A 19,916-nucleotide genomic window follows, 5' to 3' on the forward strand; every position below is an offset into this window, starting at 1 on the left:
TACTGGAGTAGTTTGCATTTCCTTCTCCAGCTAATTTTACAGATGAGGAACTGAGGCAAATTGATATTTGCTGTATGAGGCCAGATTTGAATTCATAAATATGAGTCTTCTTAACTTCAGGGCTGGCACTATATCTATTGCACCACCTAACTGTCCCTTTAATTGATGGGCTACCATTATCATTATTTATTTATTTATTTTGCTGAGGCAATTAGAGTTAAGTGACTTGCCCAGGGTCATACAGGTAGGAAGTTTTAAGTGTCTGAGACCAGATTTTGAACTTAGGTTCTCCTGATCTCTCCACTGTACCACCTAGCTGCCCCTTTGGGCTACCACTAATTTAAAGAAAATTTCCCCTAATTTTTTTTTTCTTGAGTGAAAAATCATTTTGGACAGGGGATAATCACCTCCAGGGTTTTTTTGTTTTTTTTTTTAATGTCAAAGGATTTTTCTTAAATCAAACTTCACTGTCTCAATTAAGATCTGTATGGATTGTTGCTATTCAGTAACAAAATACTGGAATTAAGAGTCAAATTTTCTGGATGTTAACACCCAACTGTACCAAAACACAGTTATAATATTGATAGTAATGAAGTAAAAATAATGATAGCTTTAAGGTCAGCAAAGTACTTTACCAGAATTATCTCATTTTATTCTCAACAACCAAGTGCTTTATTATCCTCATTTTACGGATGAGGAAAAGAGAGGAAGCAATTATATAACTTGGTCACCCTGCTACTAAAGGGAATAAGAATGTATTTGATCAATCTCCAGATAAAGTGTCTCTAACCATTGTATTGCCTACTTGCTTCAAATGTTACCATTCTGGGTCTATAAAATGGGGACAGTAAAACCTGCCTTGCCTTGCTCCTGTGGTAATTAAATTAGGCTTTAAAGGGCTTTTTAATTATAAGATATTATATAAATGTGTTATTAGTAATAATACCCAAATATTTTAGTTTCTAAGACTCCCAATGTTTTTGTTGTTGTTTTGGCTTTTTTGTTTGTTTTTTGTATTTGCAGAAAAATGAAAGATTTTAGGTTGGAAGACAAATCTAATTGGGTTGTTGAAAATGAGGATCAAATTTAATATTCAAAGTTAAATATTTCATGAGGAAATCATGAATTTTGGTAGCTTTTTCATGAATAAAGTAAAAGAAAAAACTTTGGATTATGTATTTATCTACTTAATATTCATGTTCAAAGTTATCACCTACCAAACTTTGAGTTAAAATATATTAGAGAAGTGTTTTAAGATACATTTCAGTGATCCATAGCTTATATTCCAATTTTGTTCCTCAATAATCTAAAGTTCAAATATCTTTTGATTAGAATCTAACTTCAATTTTCCCATCTTTTAACATGTTAATATCATTCCCATTTCCTTATTTATTGAGATGAAAATTCAACAAAAATTAATTAATCAATCAACAAGCATTCATTAAGCACCTGTTTTGTGCTAGGCATTGTGCATGGTTCTGGAAATAAAAGAACAACATAATCCTTATTCATAAGAAACTTACATTCCAATGGATGACATTATCTCCATTTGGAAATTAAAATTAAAAATTCCTTTTAAAGGGGGTTCCTGAAGAGATCACCTCTTATTTAAGTACCTTTGAATTATTATTTGATTTATAAAAAAATTAAAATATATAAATTTTGAAAGACAAGATCAGTAATATAAGGTGAAGTTCATCTTCAGTTACTTATTTTCATTCAACCAATTAATTTTTAATTTTTAAGATCAAAGGTCAATTCAACATTAAGATTATAGATATTAGTTAAAACCACTTGAAACTGCACATTTTTTACCTCTTAGTTTGGATAGATAAAAGTGAATTACACACCCAGAATGAATTGGACTGGAAGAAAGGGCCACATTATCTAAATGGTCAGTACCCCAGCTGAGACGATAAGAAGTCCTTTCTGCCTCCTTGGCCAAAGTTGATACCTAGATACAAAAAACAATATTCAATAAAAATCCATATTTTCAGTTAAAAATAATTATAGCTCATATAATTCTAATTAGAATAGCTATGCAACTATTTATATCTAATAGCTACAAAGAAATATCCAAAGATAATTGGCCAGAAAATTCTTTCAGATTGGTTATCTAATAATTAAAACAGAATGCAGATTAGAGATACTAGGTTCAATTCAACAAGTATTTATTAAATGCTTATTATGAAGAAGACTCTGTGACAGCCATTGAGGACTGATCTTTGACAAATGATATAGCCCCTGTGCTATTAGAATTTAGATATAACTACTGGGCCATAAAAAATGATGAAACATTTTTTAGAGAAACCTGGGAAGACTTAAATGAATTGATGCAGAGTGAAGGGAGCAGAACAAGGCTAAGAATTTGTGAAATAACAGTTATTTTGAAAGACTTAAGAATTCTGATCAATTCAATTATCTATTGGAATGGTGAATCATGCTATTCAGAATCTAACAGGTAATAGGCTCAAGTATACATATATTTTTGGAAATACCCAGTGAGGGAATTTCTTTTCTTGATTGTGTGTATTTGTTACACTTGTTTTCTTTTTTCCCCCCATTTATTAGATTAAGGTGAGGAAAAGAGAGAAGGTAGGCTTAGGGTCCAAACAATTTTCCTTAAAAGGAAAAGTGAAAGAAAGCCAGAAGGAATCCAGACAAACAAGACACCTTTGAAAGTTAGATGCTAAATTTATTGTTTCTTTAAAATGAAAAAAAAAAAGTTTTATGTACTATAGATTTGAAGTTTCCTGATGACACTATATTTTTGTTCTATAAAGTATATGGAGGTAGACATTTTATTTGATGGTTAAGTTCAAAACTTTTTAAAAAAAGAAAAAAGAATTTATGTTCTCCTGAGAAATAAATGACATTTATGCAAATAAATATGAACAATCTCTCTCTTCCAGTATCTAAAAATATAGATTTATGGAGACTGACCTAATCTAAATTGATCATTCATTATCTTCATCTGACCATATAGATGAAGTGAGAATTTTCTTATTACACAAGGAAACTACTGTTTCTCCGTATCTTTTATAATACTGCAATGTAATTTGAATGTGGTTAAGAATGCTTTTATTAATCTATTTTAATCAAAAATCCCTGCTCAGTTAAAAAATTTGAAAATATACATTTTTGGTAGATGTATATATTTTTTTAATTAGAAAGGATGTTCGTAATCATCTATTCCATTTAATGATGTGTCAGGGTCAGTTCATACCAGATTGGGAGAGCCAAATGTGACATTTTCAGTGAGAACATTTATATTTTGAAAATTAGCAAATGTTATGTAGTTATGAGAAAGTGATGGAGAAAATGCAGATTAAACTTGTCATGCACACATTTTCTAACTCTTTTATTTTACAAATGAAAAAACTGAGACTTGGAGAAATCAAGTGACTTATCTAAGGTCAGGCATTTAATGGCAGACTAGGACATGAATACATCTCTCCTGATTAATTTCTGTTCTAAATTCAAAATATTGGCTTGTTGTCTTACCAAATGAATTCAAATTAATATATTATTTATAAAATGATTTAAAATCTTCAGCATATTTCTATTAATAAACAACATACAAACACAGAGACTTACCACTGAGCAATAAAATAAAAGGAAAAATACCCTACATACCTGGTGGCTAGGGATCACAACTGTCTCATCAATCATGGCGCTATCCCTCAGATAAGAGGCATGGCTCAAGGTGTGGGACCTGTCTGAACTGAAGGAGCGAAGACTGGTAGGTTGGCAGGAAGTCATTGTCATAAGTCAGCAGCAGTAGCAGTTTTGTAAGGAAGAGATGGTAGGCAGAGCAGGGAGAGTGAAAAAAAAGCATGCTATTAGCTGATGATGTAACTTCCAGGAGGGCCATAAAAAGTGACCAAAGGAGAAAAAAAACCTTACAATTGTAACACTAACTTTATTTTTTTCCCAGAGAGCAAAAGCAAAACAATTGACTAGTTATCATTCAATGGAAAAAGTTGGAAAGAATCCAAGTTAAAACTTGGTCCTCACTCAGATTCATTTTCTACATAAAAATATTTAAAACAGCCATTTGGCTGCATTTACTACCCATATGAGGAACATAGGAAATGGGAATCATTCCTCTATGGACTCCTAAAAGAGGTTATGATGTTAATCTCACTGTAATTTAGGGGCGGGGGGGAAAGTTAGGATCATAATTATCATTCCTCTGGAGAAAAGGCCAAAGTGAAAGTAAAGTTTCTAAACATATTTCACTTTCACTTATTGTGTCAGTCTTTCTGAATGCATACATTCATGGCCCAAACAATGAAAGGTTGGTGCTTGCTCTCCCCTGGAAGATACACAGTAGTGAATTCTGACCATCTGCATGCCTCCTACAGAAATGGAGTTTTTCTTGGGAGTTTCCAGTCTTTTAAAAAGGAAAGCTCTGTTCTTTTTGTATACACTGTTTGTGCTGACCTTAGTAATGCCAGTAGCTAAAACAATCAGAGACAAAAGAATACATGAAGCTATTTCTGAGCTCAGGATCATACACATGACATCTACCATTCATAATAAAAACAATCAAACACTTATGGATATCAAACAAGAATGGGTCTTGACTGCAGAATGGATTTTCAAGATCTGAATAATCAATGTTTTCCATTTTTAAAAAGGCTTTGACTATTTATTGTATGTAGTAAGCAAAGTTATAATTCATTTACTCTCTACTATTATGTGTGGTTTAATACATTTTAATAACAGCACAAAAAACTCATTTTAAAGTTTTTTGAAAGGAGATGCATGATTCACAATATCTGCATATCCATTTTGGGAATTTGGAAGGTATAAGGGACTAGACCTGCTATTTCACTAGTGCAGAGAACTCTCAATAAGGAAACTCCCTCTGTTAGATCAGATAAATAAGTATTCTGTAAGGTACAGTCTAAATTATCTGGGGCAATGAGAGATTAAATTATTTGCTTATCCAATCAGTATGTATCAAAGGAAGGAACTGAAGAAGGATATGAACTCAAGCTTTTCCTTACCTTGAAGCCAGGCATCCCTATCCATTAGTCATATTGCCTTTCAGAACTTCTAACACCTCTCAATTTACTTTGAATGAGTGGACATTATTTTATTAGTAGCAATAATTGAAATTAAGTAAAACATGCTACAAAAGCATGCTTCTTAGAAAGTATGGCACTTCACAATGAGAATACTACATCCAAATATATATATATACCATCTATTTGTCTGCATCTTTTTAAAGATTCTAACAAACATAGGAGTCAACTAACAATCAATAATATTGTTAATGGCTTAGCAATAACCTATAGTGATCTGAAGCCTCTCTAAATATTTCCTAGCGGGGCTCTGGGTCCCCGCTGGACCCAGAATTTAAAGTTAGCTGGAATTTGAGAATATCTGAGTTTATGAATCTCTAAGAAGCTCATACTAAATCTAAATGTAAATAGTTCAGAAACTGTGGTTTTGTATTATTCTTTTATTTGTTATTTTTCTGTCACTTGAATCATGTCTGACTCTTTGTGACACCATTTGGGGTTTTCTTAGCAGAGAAACAATGAAATGGTTTGCCATTTCCTTCTCTAGTTCATTTTTAAAATGAGCAAACTAAGGAAAACATGATTAAGTTATTTGCCCAGGATCATACAGTTATAAATATTCAAGGTCAAATTTGAACTAAAGTATGCTTTACTCCAGACCCAGCATTCTATCAACTGCATTGCCTAATTGATTTTTATTAGCATAGATAATTAACAATTTACTTTGTGTGTTCAAAAAAAGAACAATCATTAAGATTTTATATATTTAAGTATGAATAGCAAAATTATATTATTTGTGCTGCTATTAAAATGTTAATAGCAGATAATCAAGTTAAAACACATAAATATTATCCATTCCTTTCCTCAAAATTAAGAAGCAGTTAAAGACCACATTCTTCATGACTTTTTCTTAATACATTTTTTTTTTTTTTTGCTTTTCCTTAATAATTTAAACCAGGGATAGGGAACCATTTTTTCTCAAGTATTAACCCTTAGCAAAAACTTAATTGAAAGGCACACAGATCATTTAATCTTAGGAATATCTTTCCCTTGAAAAATATCTTAAACATTTAATTTAAAACATACAACTTCTTTTTCATTAATACAATTAGTATTTTAAAATATGATATTCATGTCATATAATAATATAGTCATATTAATAATATTTTAAAGTATATCTCTTTAATATCATTTCTAGGTTAGGGATAGAGAGAGGTGGGAAGAAAGAAGAAAGAAAGAAGTGGGAGGAAAGGAGACATAAATAGATAAGAAAGGGAGAAATAAAGACAACCATAGAGAGGATGTGGGAGGAGAAGACTAAGACAGAAAAGAGAAATAAAAATGGAAATGAAAGAAGAGGAAGTTTCATATTAGGGAGAGCAGAAGACTATTCAGGAAAGAAAGGAAGGAAGAGACACTAAGGATGTTTCTGAAACAACTAGTTTTGACATAGTCTTCTAGTCACCAAAGATTGTATTCTGAATAGGTTTTTGGAGGACAGCAATAGAGACTGCATGTCTTAAATCCCTGGATTAGAGGTTCCCTACTCCAGTTTTAAATATCGAGTAAATTTACAAAAAGAGCCATGCAATATTTTACAACACTTTGCAACGGGATAACCACTTTCTATGCATATCACAATGCCTAATGAAAATAACAAAAATCATAAAATACTAAAGGACCACTGGTCTTTTAGACCGTACATAGATCTGTCTAGATTTTTGAGACACTTTATCTGTAGTCTGTCAACACAATGCCTTGTCCTGACAGTAATGATTAATAAAAATGTCTCCAATAATTTAACAATTGAGGAAGACAACCATCATTTAGGAATTAAGCATTTTTTTTTCAAAGACCGTACCTTGTATGTCTTAGAACCACACAGAAAATACTTAGAGGGAATTTTTTTTTTTTTTCATTTTGCATCTACTACTTCAGCTGTCTATGCAAATAATGCCTTTTTTCTCATCTACCATTTAAATTGGGATCATGGTAAAAAATGAATGCCAATAAGTTTACGAAAAGAAGTAGAAACTGCAAGACTATTAAATTATGTTCTTTATAGAGATCTTAATCTTTTTGTTTCCTGTACATGTGTATTGGCAGGTTTGTTCCCTTCTCTTGGATATCAAGCTTGATTAATTTCACCCACAAGGTGGTGCTATAAGAGAGTCTCTCCAAAGTTTCTAGAATTCTGACTCTAGGATCTTATTACACACACGTTGAAAATTTCTTTCCTGAATTTTTAATATTGTTGTGTCAGCTAAATGGTTACTTTTGAATACGTTTTAAAAATCTTAATCATTAAGACAAATCCATAATTCCAAGGTACAAGCCACATCAGCAGATACACAAAGCAAATGAGCAATGGAGAAGGGTAGCTTGATAGTATCTGGGAAGATGTTTTCATGCCATATAATACCTACCCGGGTATGATGCTATTAAAAGTATACCCAATAAAGAAAAAAGACAAATAAAAGGGGGGAAATAAATGGAAGAAGAGAGAAATAATAAAAAAAGAAAAATGGTTACTTTGCCTAAATTGTGAAAGAAAGAAAAGAAAACATGACTGATCCTTTAACTCCCTCTCTGAAGTCCCAGATACATTAGCATTCTAAAAATTACTGTGTAAGTCTGGAAAGAGGCTTTTGTTTTGTTTTTTCTTCTCCTTTATTTTATGTGCTGTCTGATGATGTTCGATTTAAAAGGACATATCAAACTATTCATTCCCATTTTATAGATGGTCTTTAAATCATTAGTCTAAAACCATTCTCGCCTAAGTACTTTGAAATGAAAAAAGCAACAGAAACATTCTTGCAAAGACCCCAAGGTAAAGGTAAAGATAGAAGAATCAAATCATCAACATCTGTTTATGAGTGGATTTTAAAATCTTTTTTTTTTTTGAAAAGGATAGATCAAAGGTGTCAAAATAAAAACTAGGATAATAATAGCCAGTGATGTAACCCAAACTCTGAAGGCCCTTAGCCATTTGGAATTAAGTTTTGTTACATACATACATAAAGTTCTTGATTAAATATGCTGAACAAAAATGAAAGAATTTCTAAAAGACTTTGTTCTAAAATCAATAAAACTAAAACAAACATTAGTATTTAGCAATATTCACTTTTCTACATTGATGATAATAGATTTAGTGTTAGCAGATACATTTTTGATCAGTTATGAGGATAATGTTCTTAATTGATTTGTCTCAAACAATAACAAACTTCAATTACTACAGTTGGCCTACTAAAAGATATCGTTTACATATGTTTGTGTATATACAGGCATACATACATATATACATACATATATATGTGTGTGTGTATGTGTATATATTATATATATACACACATATATACACACACATATATACACTTATATACATACATACTGATAGGGATCTTTATACATTTCTTCCTCTCTTTTCAAATGTATACATATAGATATTTATATTTCCATTGGCATACAAAATTTCAAGTTTTACCCAGTTTATGCCTCAAAGTTAGATTCTTCTGGAATTGATGTTCTGGTTTCCCTATTGGGGAGAGCTACTACTAAATCTCCTTCTAGAATTTATTTTTTCTTGATAGTTAATCTTCAGTATACAGTTATCATCAAAAAAATCATGAAAATAATAAAAAGCCAAGGAAATTAATATTAACAAAACGTCAACATGTAATAACATCCAATGATCCTCCCAAATCTATTTTATTTTGCTAAGGGAAAGAATAGCTGAAACTGAAGAAAAACGTGTGGGCAGCAGTGGTGGACAACCTGGGTTATTAGTTATTATATGAGCACTTGCTTTAGGACTTGTAAATAGGTGCTTTAAGGAAATACCTGTCGGATCGTCCTCCCTCTAAGCTGTATCTCAGGTAACTCATACCATCAAGGAACTGGCTGCTGGGCAACGAATCATCACCTAGTTCTTTCAAATCTTCAGGTCTCAAGTATTCCCCACCATCTCCTGTCATGGTATCCTCACCTTGAAATAATTAAACAAAAGCAGAGTTTATATTTTATTGTTAAATGATTGGTGAATAGAACACATGATGATATACTAGCTAGATTGAGAGTGTAAGTGTGTAAAGATGCAATGCAACACTGCATACCAGGAAGAAGAAAACCACACACACACACACACACACACACACACACACACACACACACAGAGATGTATAAATGAAAAGACTTCTCCACAAACCTATTCCTTTTATTTTATTTTTGTTGGTGGTACCACTATTCATCCAATCTACCAATTACTAATTACACACCCTGTCAATTTTCCCTGTGTGCCATTTCTCATATCTATAAGGTAGGTGATATTACATCCTTACCATTGAGGAAATTGAGAAATAAAAAAATCTTAAGTGACTTTCCTAGGGATCAACACAGCTATTTTCTGAGATCACATTAGAACTCAGGTCTTCTTGACTCCAGGCTTAGCATTCTAATCATTGTGCTACCAACTGCCTCTATTCAAGAATAACATAGTAGGTACTCTGCTACAGGGTGTTTTTTCCAGAGTTCATCAACTGACTTCAGATTTTATATGGTTTTAAGGAGAGTTGACAGCAAGAAACTTCTGTTTGGAGTGGCTGAAGTGGCTGAAGTGGCTGAAGAGACCAAGGCAGCAAAGCCAAAGTAATTGAAAGACAACCTCCTAACAACTGTCTGTATCAAAAACTGTAATGATTGATGGATGAAGATCAGGTATGTTTGATGGGACTACAGCATCTGGAATCATTTAGTCATGCTACTATGTAGGCCATTAGCCAACTACAGACAGCCATACCCTTCTGTACTTGCAACAAAAGGTACGTAAGCTTTTAATTCAGAATCTACTTTAGGTATAATAGTTCTCCTCTAATTGGATAAAACCAATACCTTATTTCTTTTTTTCTCTTTTGGGAATGGATGGGATTAGGAGATTAGCCAAACTGAGTGGGGAATGGGGATGAGGTGGTAATATTTCCTAATGTTGAAAAAATTAGTATTAAAAATCAACTCCAAAATTAAATTATCTTAAAAAACACAAAATATTTCCTTTAGTATTTTCTAAAAAGAAATTCAGATACAAATCTCTACTATGGTGACAATAAGGGAATGAAATTGATTTCTTGTGCACTCTATTGAAATTAGTTTTTTTAATGTTTCAGATAGATTTATCTTCTATTTTTAGCTATATACTGCCTTCTTTTTAAAATTCCTAACAGTATCTTATTTTAAAGTGAGATTCTTTTTAAAAATACCATTTATATATTTTTTTACTTTTGGCATTGTATACTATCAGACTCTTTTTTCCATAGTTTAGCTACAACTTGGTTTCCCACATATATCTCCTACTATTCCCTAGTCGTTCATAATTCACTACATTTTGGTCTACTCATAATTTTGGAAATGTGATCCAATTGGTGCTATTTCTCCCTCCCCCTACCCCAATCAGTTCTTCATGTCTCATTTTTAAGACCCAATTTAAATGCTACCTCCTTAATGAAACTTTCCTAATTTTTCTAATCAGAAGTCCATTTTGCCTCTGAAATTTTTATTTTTTTCATTGCATTTTCACATGATATCTTTTACAATAGTTATTTCTATCCATGTCTTAAATATAACATTTTTATTCTTTATTTTATTCTTCCATATATACCCTTCCAAAATGTATTGTAGCAATATATGCTTGAAAGGGAGAAGTCTCAGGGAAGACGCAGATGAAAAGAAAAACAGAAATGATATTGTGATTGTAGTACAATCCACCTGGACAAAAAAAAAAAAAAAATAGATGAAGAGTTCAGAAAACAAATCACAAACCCGATATAAAGGAGTATTATAGTAATTATGAATGACTTTAATTTTCTAGTTGTCTGCTAGAGTAATCTATATCAAGTATAGTAGTTAATAGCCATTCTGATTTGCCTTAGTGATAATTTCATCCTCCAAAAAGTTTAGGAATTGTCAAAGAGTGTCAGGAATGCTAAAATGTAGGATGAATTAAAAGACAACAAAAAGAGTTTTTTGATCTATACTGGGATAAGTATCAAAGAAGGAATAGGACATTCGCTTAACAATGGATGAAACAATGATAACTGACAAAAGGAAAAGAAGATTATAATTTAACTCTTTCATTTTCTCTGCAAAGAGGGAAGAACAAAATGATTAACAATACTTTAGCCCTTGGGTATCAAAAATTAGCTTCAAAAGTATCAGATAGGGAAAGTATGGAGACAGAGAGACAGGCAGACAGACACAGAGATAGACAGAAAGATAGACACGCAGAGAGAAACAGAGAGAGACATACATAGAGAAAGAAGCAAAGAGACAGAGATAGTGAGAGAGACAGAGAGAGACAACGACAGAAACAGAGAAACATCAAAATTTTAGTGGACTTCAAGAACAATAGGAATTAATAATGTGATATCATCTCAGTCAGGAAAACAAATGAAATCTTGGTTTCATTAAGGGGAAAATGGCTGTCACGAACAATAAATAATACACTTTCTATATTCTCTACATTACTTTCATTAGCTGTCATCTGAAGCATTGTTTTCAGTTTGGGGCACCACAGTTTAAAAAATGATATTGAGCCATCATTATCCCCCATTTTATAGATGAAGAAATTGAGACTCAGATAGGCTAAATATCTTGCCCATCATCTCACAGTGAATAGGTATATAAAATAATTGTCTTGGCTGAAGTCCAGCATTGTTTTAGCACCCTTTCTGCTATATTTAATTGGAGATTACAATATCAGCATTTGAATGGATCTGCTATTGTCCTCCAATGGTGCAAATTACAACTTTACTATCCCCTCTCATCACAGGGATTTTAGCCATTCATAAATATTCAACAAAGAGTCCATACAACATGCTGGGCAGTTTTCTCCAGATAAATCTTGGTGCTAATACTGACTAGAGCACACAAGAATTCTCTCATTTTTAATGATGACTCACCCATCTCATTTACTAAATGTATCCATTTTTGATGTCACTTTGGGACATATACAGCAGTCTATTCATTTCTTCATTACCTTTTGGTAGACCCACGAGTGTAATTCTCAGTCTAACTCTTATTTTATGATTGAACATCAAAGGAGAAAAATGACACTCATATCTGTCAACAAGTATCCCTTTGATTACTAGCAACTTAAAAAAAAAACACTAAACAGTTTGTGCTGAAAAAACTAATTGCTTACATTTGTAGTAACATATGTTAAATTTGCTTTGCCAACTCAGTCACCTGTCTGATAAGTTAGATAATTCTAAGAGATTAAAAAGTGAGCAGCAGTGCCTTATTTCTTATTTTAAGAGAATGAACATTTTTTATTTTTAAAAACATTGTTTTTACATTTGTTTGTATTAATTTATTTTTAATTAATTATAGTTAATTATTTTAAATTAATTAAATTTATTATTTTTAAATTTGTTTTTTAATAATTTTATTTTAAGAGAATGAAATATCAAACAAGAAAAAGATTATTCAACTATCAAAAAATAGAGAGTAACTTGTCCAAAGTTACCCTAGCTAGAGAGTGTCTGAGGCCAGATTTGAACTCAGGAAGAAGAATATTCTTGACTCCAGAGCCCATACTCTATCCACTGTACCCCCTAACTTCCTTTTTATTTCATATTTTGGAAATACTAAATAATTTCCATTCTGGCACTATTTGCAAAGATCTCAGAATTCTGTGCAACTGTTTGATGGGACAACTATTTGATTCTGAAGCTCTCATTTCTAGTAACTTTAAAAACAAATTAAGTGAGAGAAGTATGGAAATCACTAACTCACATCAGTACATAATTCCAGCCCTAGCTCTTTCAGTTGGTGAATTGTGTGATTTGGGGCAAGTCACTTAGCCTATGGACTTCACATAAATAAAATGGGGATATAGAATTATATGATCTCTAAAGTTTCTTTCAACTTTAACAATTTATATTATATATATAATAAACCATTACAACAGTTTGTTGGAGTCTATTTTGTGACATTTCTTATTTCAATATAAATGCCATATAATTTTGAAATGGGTAAGACATTTAATATTGTACACTAGTACTATGAAATTAGCATTACAAGAGAAATGGAAAGCTGGTTTGATTCACTTAATAGCAAAACTGTAGGAAATCTAATAGGGATCTTTAAGTATGGGGGAGGGTTGAGAAGACTAAGCCTAGAAATTTCAGGAAATGCTAATTTAGCTTTCAGCACTTCAAACTTATGCAATTACTTGCATTTTTCATGTAGTGCCTAATACAGTGACTGACTAGAGTCACAAAAATGTAAGCTTGTATATTATCTCAAACATTTTGCTAATCTGGGACAAGGGACAGTCACTTAACCTTAATTTCCTATAAAATGTAAAATCCGTAAAGTGAGGACAATAATAGAACCCACTTCATATGGTTTTTCTGAGAATCAACTGAAATAATGTGTATATTTTAAGTGTTTTTTAACCTATAAAGTTTACAATATTAATATTAATGAATATGGAATTATTATATATTTTGACCAAGGAAGACTGATTTAGTCGGCAACACTGTTTTCATTAAAGATATTTCAAAATTTACCACTTACTCTGTCTCTCAGCAACCCAAAATTCTAAGCATCACAAAATAAGAATTTTTTAAAGAAATGCCTTCTCAACTTACTATAACTAGGAATAGCACAATAAAAGGAGAAAGCTAAGTGGTTCACTAGATAGAACAATGGGTTTACAGTCAGGAAAACCTGACTTTAAATCTCGCTTCAGACACACTACCTGTGTTATCCTGGACAAGTCACTTAAGCCTTGTTTGCCTTAATCCACTGGAGAAGGAAACCACGTTGGCAAGAAAATGCCAAGGACATTATTGGTCACCCCTCTGACCACAAGAACACAAAGAGTTGGATATATCTGAACAACTGAACGACATCAACAAATATAATAAACAACACTAGCCTACATGTATGGAGTATTTTGCGGTTATAAAATGCATTCATTCTTTTACTTATGAGCAGAACATTTGTATTTACCATTTAATCAAAGGATAAAACACAAATACAAGAGAGTAGAGAAAAAAAAAAAAAAGGACAAATGCTCAGTGATGATTGGATGAGGGGGGTGGCCTGAAAGGAAGAAATAAAGTATGACAAGACTTTCCTGAAATTGGGCTCTAAGAGAATCTATCACTTAAATGATTATACTGCTATCACTGTATTATTTTCATTACAAATATAAATATATATAATATAAATTATTAATAACAAATAAAATGTGTATTTTAGCATTTTATAGGACTATTACCTTTATTGGATCTACATATATCAGAGATCTAACTAAAACTAGATCTCTTGATCCCCATTTTAACACTCTTTCTAAACATATGCTTCTTTTACAATGAAGAGAACAGAGTATATATAGGTTATCTTTGAAGGGATTGTTTATGTTACATATGCTTTTGGAATTCAGACAGACATGTTAAATCAGATATGGATACATATAAGTATACACATATAATTACATATATTTATTCATAGATTTCTAAGACTCAAAAGGACTTTAGAAAATCAACTCCAGTCCTTTCATTTTCTAGATGAAGGAACAGAAGTTTAACTGTCTAGTCACATAGTTAAGAAGTGTCAGAACAAAGCTTCAAACCCAGGGTCTCTGATTCTAAATCTGTTCCCCCACCCCCACCCCAAGACCCCATGCTTCTCCTCTAGTATCTAAACCTTAAAATCCCTTTTTTGTGTGTCACCTGTTTAGAAGTCTTGTGTAAAATATGAATTCCTTTGCAGGATAATGTTTTTTAAAAGTCTAAAATGCATGGAATTATATAGACATCCACTTAATATTGAAATAGTTATCAGAATATTTTAAAAAGCAAATTCACAGATCCTGAGTTAAAATTTCTTCCTCTAGATTAAGCAGGTTACAGATAAGGAAATTAGGATCTATTTATCACATACTATGTATGTTCCATTCAAAATATAGCTGCACAGACGTATCCAAAATGATTTTATACTTGGTGCACTGTGCTTTTACACAAATTAAATTTGGACCTCAATTTCCTCATCTACAAAAAAAGAGAAAAGTTTAATTGATAACCTCTGAGGTCCTTTTCAGCCCCAAATCTGATATTATGATCTAATAAGCACATTGCATCACAGATAAGTATTTGATCTTTTTTTCTATTTTATTTTAAAGTAGTAAGCTGGATAAAGTTTAATTTTAAAATTAAAAGATATATTTCAATTCCTGGCTATGTAACTGTCAATAAGTCACCTTATTTCTCTGGGCCGAAATTTTCTCATCAATGGCCAACTGGTGGTGCTGTTGGCTTTGTTTCCCATTAAGTGACATATAAAGATGAGGTACCCTTATTACACAAGGCTGCCCTGATTCACTATAATGTGTCATTCACTGAAATGACTAATGAAGTTTTTAAAAATCCCTAAGTATAGACACAGAGCTGGGGCTTATAGCAGCAATCAGGTTAATCTCAAGCTTTTTTTTTTTTTTTAACCCCTAGTCTACCTTCATATCATCCTAGAGATGTTCCTCCTTTTCTTTCATCTTCAAATGTCTACATTCTTTTAAAACTCACTTTTTTGGCAAACTGAGTTCTATCTTCACCCCCTGAGACTGCTCTGTTACAGCTGTTCTCACAAAGATTACTAATGACAATGATGATGATGACAATAACTTCTAAGGTTTGCAAAGCACTTTTTAAATATTATCTAATTTGATACTAATAACCCAATAGGATTAGTACTATTTGCCAAATTTTACAAATGAAGAAATTGAGACTGAGAGACATTCATTAAGTGAGCACTCCAAAGTCACACAGCTGGTCAGTGTCTGAGACAATATTTGAACTCATGTCTTCCTGACACGATACTAACCACAATGTCATCTAGCTGCCAATTGCCTCCTAATTGACCAAACCCAAAGGCCTTTTCTTAGCCCTCTTACTTTGAACAATGTGTAGCATCTGACAGAGTTGATGATGCCTTTCTACTTGGATATCTCCCATTCCCTTATCTTTAGTGATAATGTACTCCTTTCTTTCCTGCTTCTGACCATTCCTATTCCTCTTCCTTTCATTCCTTTTTTTCCTTTTGAAAATAAGAAAATCACTCAAGATCAATAAGTGGATCTTATTTAGTTTCAAGGGAAAATCAAGCTAAATTCAGCTTTACAAATTATTCTTCCTACTTTAGTAATCATTACCCTATTTGCTAAGAATATAAGATATTTTTAAAATCTCTAAATAGCTTATCACTTTTTAAGAAAAAGGAATCAATTCTATTGAAGTGTTTTTTCCTCAGGGTTACAAATGAAGATATATCTAATTAGCTTTAAATGGCATTATTATTATTAATTATGCTTGGAAATTGATAAATAGTATTATATTGAAGAATTAGTTATACTTAATTAAAATGTGTACTCTTTGCTTATTCATAAAATTAGAAAGGAAAAATTCAATGGACATACCTAAAATTCTGAAAAAAAAAATTGAAAAGCAAGGAAAAGGTATTGATAGCATGTAAAATTGTGAAATATTTCATATCAAATATTAACACACTGAACTTGAGTTTAGAGCACATTTATTGTGTTTAAAGCATTAAAATAGAGGAATGGAAGAACTGTCTTAATTGTTTTTTATATTAATGATTGTAACTTTTTCTACATGAAAGATTATTCTCAAAATAAAATATTTTCACATATTTGAGTTGTTTTGAAGATAATTTTTAAAATTACCATCATCCTTTCCCAAAGCTCCAGACCCATATCTGTATTGCTCTCTGTATCTTTTTACTTGTCTTCTCCCACAAGGAATCAAAAAATATATCTCAAATTTAACATTACTGCAAAACCTTTCTTTCCCATCTATTTTCTATAAATGAGCTTAGTATCCTCCCAGTAACATGGCTTCTTTCCTTGCTTGTCTCTTTATCCCTTACTTCAGGTCTACCTCCAATCATTGAGTCACAGATTCACAGTCCTGTAAAGGATATTAGAGATCACTGGGTTCAATCCTGTCATTTTAGACCTGAGAAAATTGAGTCTGAGAAGGATTAAATGACTTGGTTGGAGTAACATCATATAAAAGTCAAAAGTGAGATTTGAAATCAGGTCTTTCTGACTCCAAGTCCAGCATTCTATTTAGTATGCCACTTAGCTTTGTAATTACTGGCCAACTCCTTTCAAATTATATCTTTCCGATATTTCTCACATATATGACTCTCTCTCTCTCTCTCTCTCTCTCTCTCTCTCTCTCTCTCTCTCTCTCTCTCTCTCACTCTTCCCTCCCTTCTTCCTCTCTCCCTCCCCTCCTCCCTCCCTTCCTCCCTCTTTCTCTGTCTCTACCTCTCTGTCTCTCTCTGTGTATCTGTCTGTTTCTCTCTTCATCCCCTTCTGAAAATACATAAAATTGTTCTGGATAGTAACATAGAATAAAGTGCTAGCTTTCCAGCTTCTTTCTCAAAATGACTAGTAAATATTTGTTGGCTACCTTCCTAGTGAATGCAGCTCTCTACTCAGTCCTCTTTTGGAAATGGTCTGGTCTCTATCACCACAAAGGAATCACACCACTGACTTTTCCAACTCCCATATCATCTTGGATATCTGTATATACTAAAACGAGAGGGTTTTTTGTGGTCTCTACCTACTCTCTAGGTAGTAGACAAAGAAATGCAATATGGAAACCCAGTCACACTAAAATGATTACAAGTGATTGTGACTTCCATATTCTAAGATCAAAAATTCACACACTCAAACACACACACCTACATGCATTTCAGAATAAACAAATTAATGTTAGCCACCCAGATTTAAACATTATGTAGACTGTTTTAAACAGCAAAAAAAGAAGGAAAAGAAATGAAAAACACTCCAAGAACTTCATCTAATAGTACCTGAATCACTAAGTGCTTCACCATCAGAAAAGTGGCCACCAAACTGTTTTAAGGCTAAACAACATACAAGTAAAAAATAATAAAGATGGTGCCAAATTACAAAATAAAATCCCACACACATCAATTTCCTTTTACAATTCTTTTTATGTCACTGACATGATTGCATGGTTCTGTAAGATCATATCTTAAATATTACTTGATGACTGAATTTCATTTGTTTTTGACTATGCAGTGTCAAATGTTTGTTTATCCATGACTTGATATTCTTGGCAAAAGATTGACCCAATAAAATACATTACATTTGGATAGTCTTACTAACTGCATCCAAACACAAAAAAATTTCAAAATGCAATGTAAATTAAATGTGACACATTAGTCAGTTTCTCAAACTTTTATTAAGCTTACATAAGAATCAGACAATTTCCTTTTTAGATATAACATTTTAAATCTTTGTATTTTCCTTAGCTATGCTATTTTAAAATGAGAAATCACTTAAACATTTCTTTTATTAAAAATTTTATTTCGTTATTTAACCCAACTGTTACTTGGATAAATTTTCCAATAAATACTTTCCAATAAATAACATGTACTTCAACAAGAGGACCTGATTTTGAAATTATTCCAACTATCACTGACTCAGGATGAAGTTAAAGTTTGGACTCATTACTGAACAACTGCATAAATATGCAGTTAAATAAATAAATAAATAAGGCATTTACATGTATATGTTAATAAGAAGTAGAAATTTAAATGATATCTCCTATATCCTAAACATTTAAGTGTATTTCAGAATATAAACAAATTTAAAGACAAAAGACAAGTTCTTATTAAGTTATTATGACATTTTAATATAACTTTCATTTGATCTCTATTTTTCTCTGTTATCTTGAAATTTAAAAAAATTCAAAGACCACTTAGGGTAAAAATTAATTAATCAGAATGTTCTTGCTTAGAACATTTCTCTCTAGGTAGTAGAAATAAATCTGTTTTTAAAAATATAACCAATTTTTTCAAAGACCAAAATAGAATTGGGTGTTAAGGCTTTTATAATCACAGCCCCTGCACCACAAAAAAAAAAAAAAAAATGTTTATTGGCTATCTGTGCTATATGAAGTGAACAATATTTTTGAAAGTTAATGAAATACTCACCTTCTTCATCAGAAACATCAAGGACCTCGGTCATTGTCTCGGGTACATTTAACTTGTGTTTCTCAGTAACCGTCTGTAACGACAGAATCATAAATATTTGAGTTTTGTTTTTGAAAAGGCTCATAAAACAGACAAACATGGATATCTATCTTCCATAGCCACAGTACAATAGTTGTTGAATCATTTCATTTTTTCTCCATTTGTATTTTGAAGAATTAATTCTCTTCCCTAAAATCTTTCTTTGAAAAAAGACCATCCCTTCCAAGGAAACTTTACAGAGAAGAAAGTTGTCTTTCTTTGGATTCTCATTTTTAAAAAACATTTTTAACACACATATCCATAGATAACATACTCTAAGAAATTCAACTAATGTTTAAGGATGGTTTAAAAATGAATTAGGGAATGTTAGCAGAAGAATTTTACAAGGTTGCAAGGAATATATGGAATTTATTAAAACTGCCAAAGTCTCTGAAAATGAAGCTAGGAACAATGTTTAGATGTTTCAACATCTAAACTAAAAAAAAAAATTTTAAAAATGTAGGTACTTGGGCAAAGAATACGATTCATCTCTTTAGGGATTAGGATATCAATAGAAGAACATCAATCTTTTAACATATTTCTTCTTTTTAAGGTTCTGTTCCTACTATACATCTATGCCATGATTTCCAAATCCCCTGTCTTGAATTCTTATACTCAGTACTTTAGCTTTTTTTTTTTAAGTGAATGTCTAAATAGAAAGTGTGTTTTCCAGTTTCACGTGTTCGGTGATGAAGAGAGCCATCTACACCCAAGAGAAAGAACCGTAAGAACAGACTGTGAAACACAACATAGCATTCT

The 19,916-nt window shown here is 31.8% G+C and overlaps 1 protein-coding gene across 1 annotated transcript in view; it reads right to left on the reverse strand.

The window, feature by feature from the left end:
- Positions 1 to 19,916, reverse strand: part of ANK2 (ankyrin 2) — a 381,624-nt gene that overhangs the window by 79,712 nt on the left and 281,996 nt on the right. Inside the window, exons 23-27 of the mRNA XM_051967124.1 lie at positions 19,080 to 19,152; positions 17,931 to 17,984; positions 8,874 to 9,018; positions 3,637 to 3,739; positions 1,851 to 1,954 (exon numbers count right to left, since the gene is read on the reverse strand). Coding sequence (XP_051823084.1) covers positions 1,851 to 1,954; positions 3,637 to 3,739; positions 8,874 to 9,018; positions 17,931 to 17,984; positions 19,080 to 19,152 — 479 coding nt within the window. The remainder of the gene's footprint in view (positions 1 to 1,850; positions 1,955 to 3,636; positions 3,740 to 8,873; positions 9,019 to 17,930; positions 17,985 to 19,079; positions 19,153 to 19,916) is intronic.

This window comes from Antechinus flavipes, chromosome 6, assembly GCF_016432865.1.
Source record: "Antechinus flavipes isolate AdamAnt ecotype Samford, QLD, Australia chromosome 6, AdamAnt_v2, whole genome shotgun sequence".
Taxonomy (NCBI): Eukaryota; Metazoa; Chordata; class Mammalia; order Dasyuromorphia; family Dasyuridae; genus Antechinus; species Antechinus flavipes.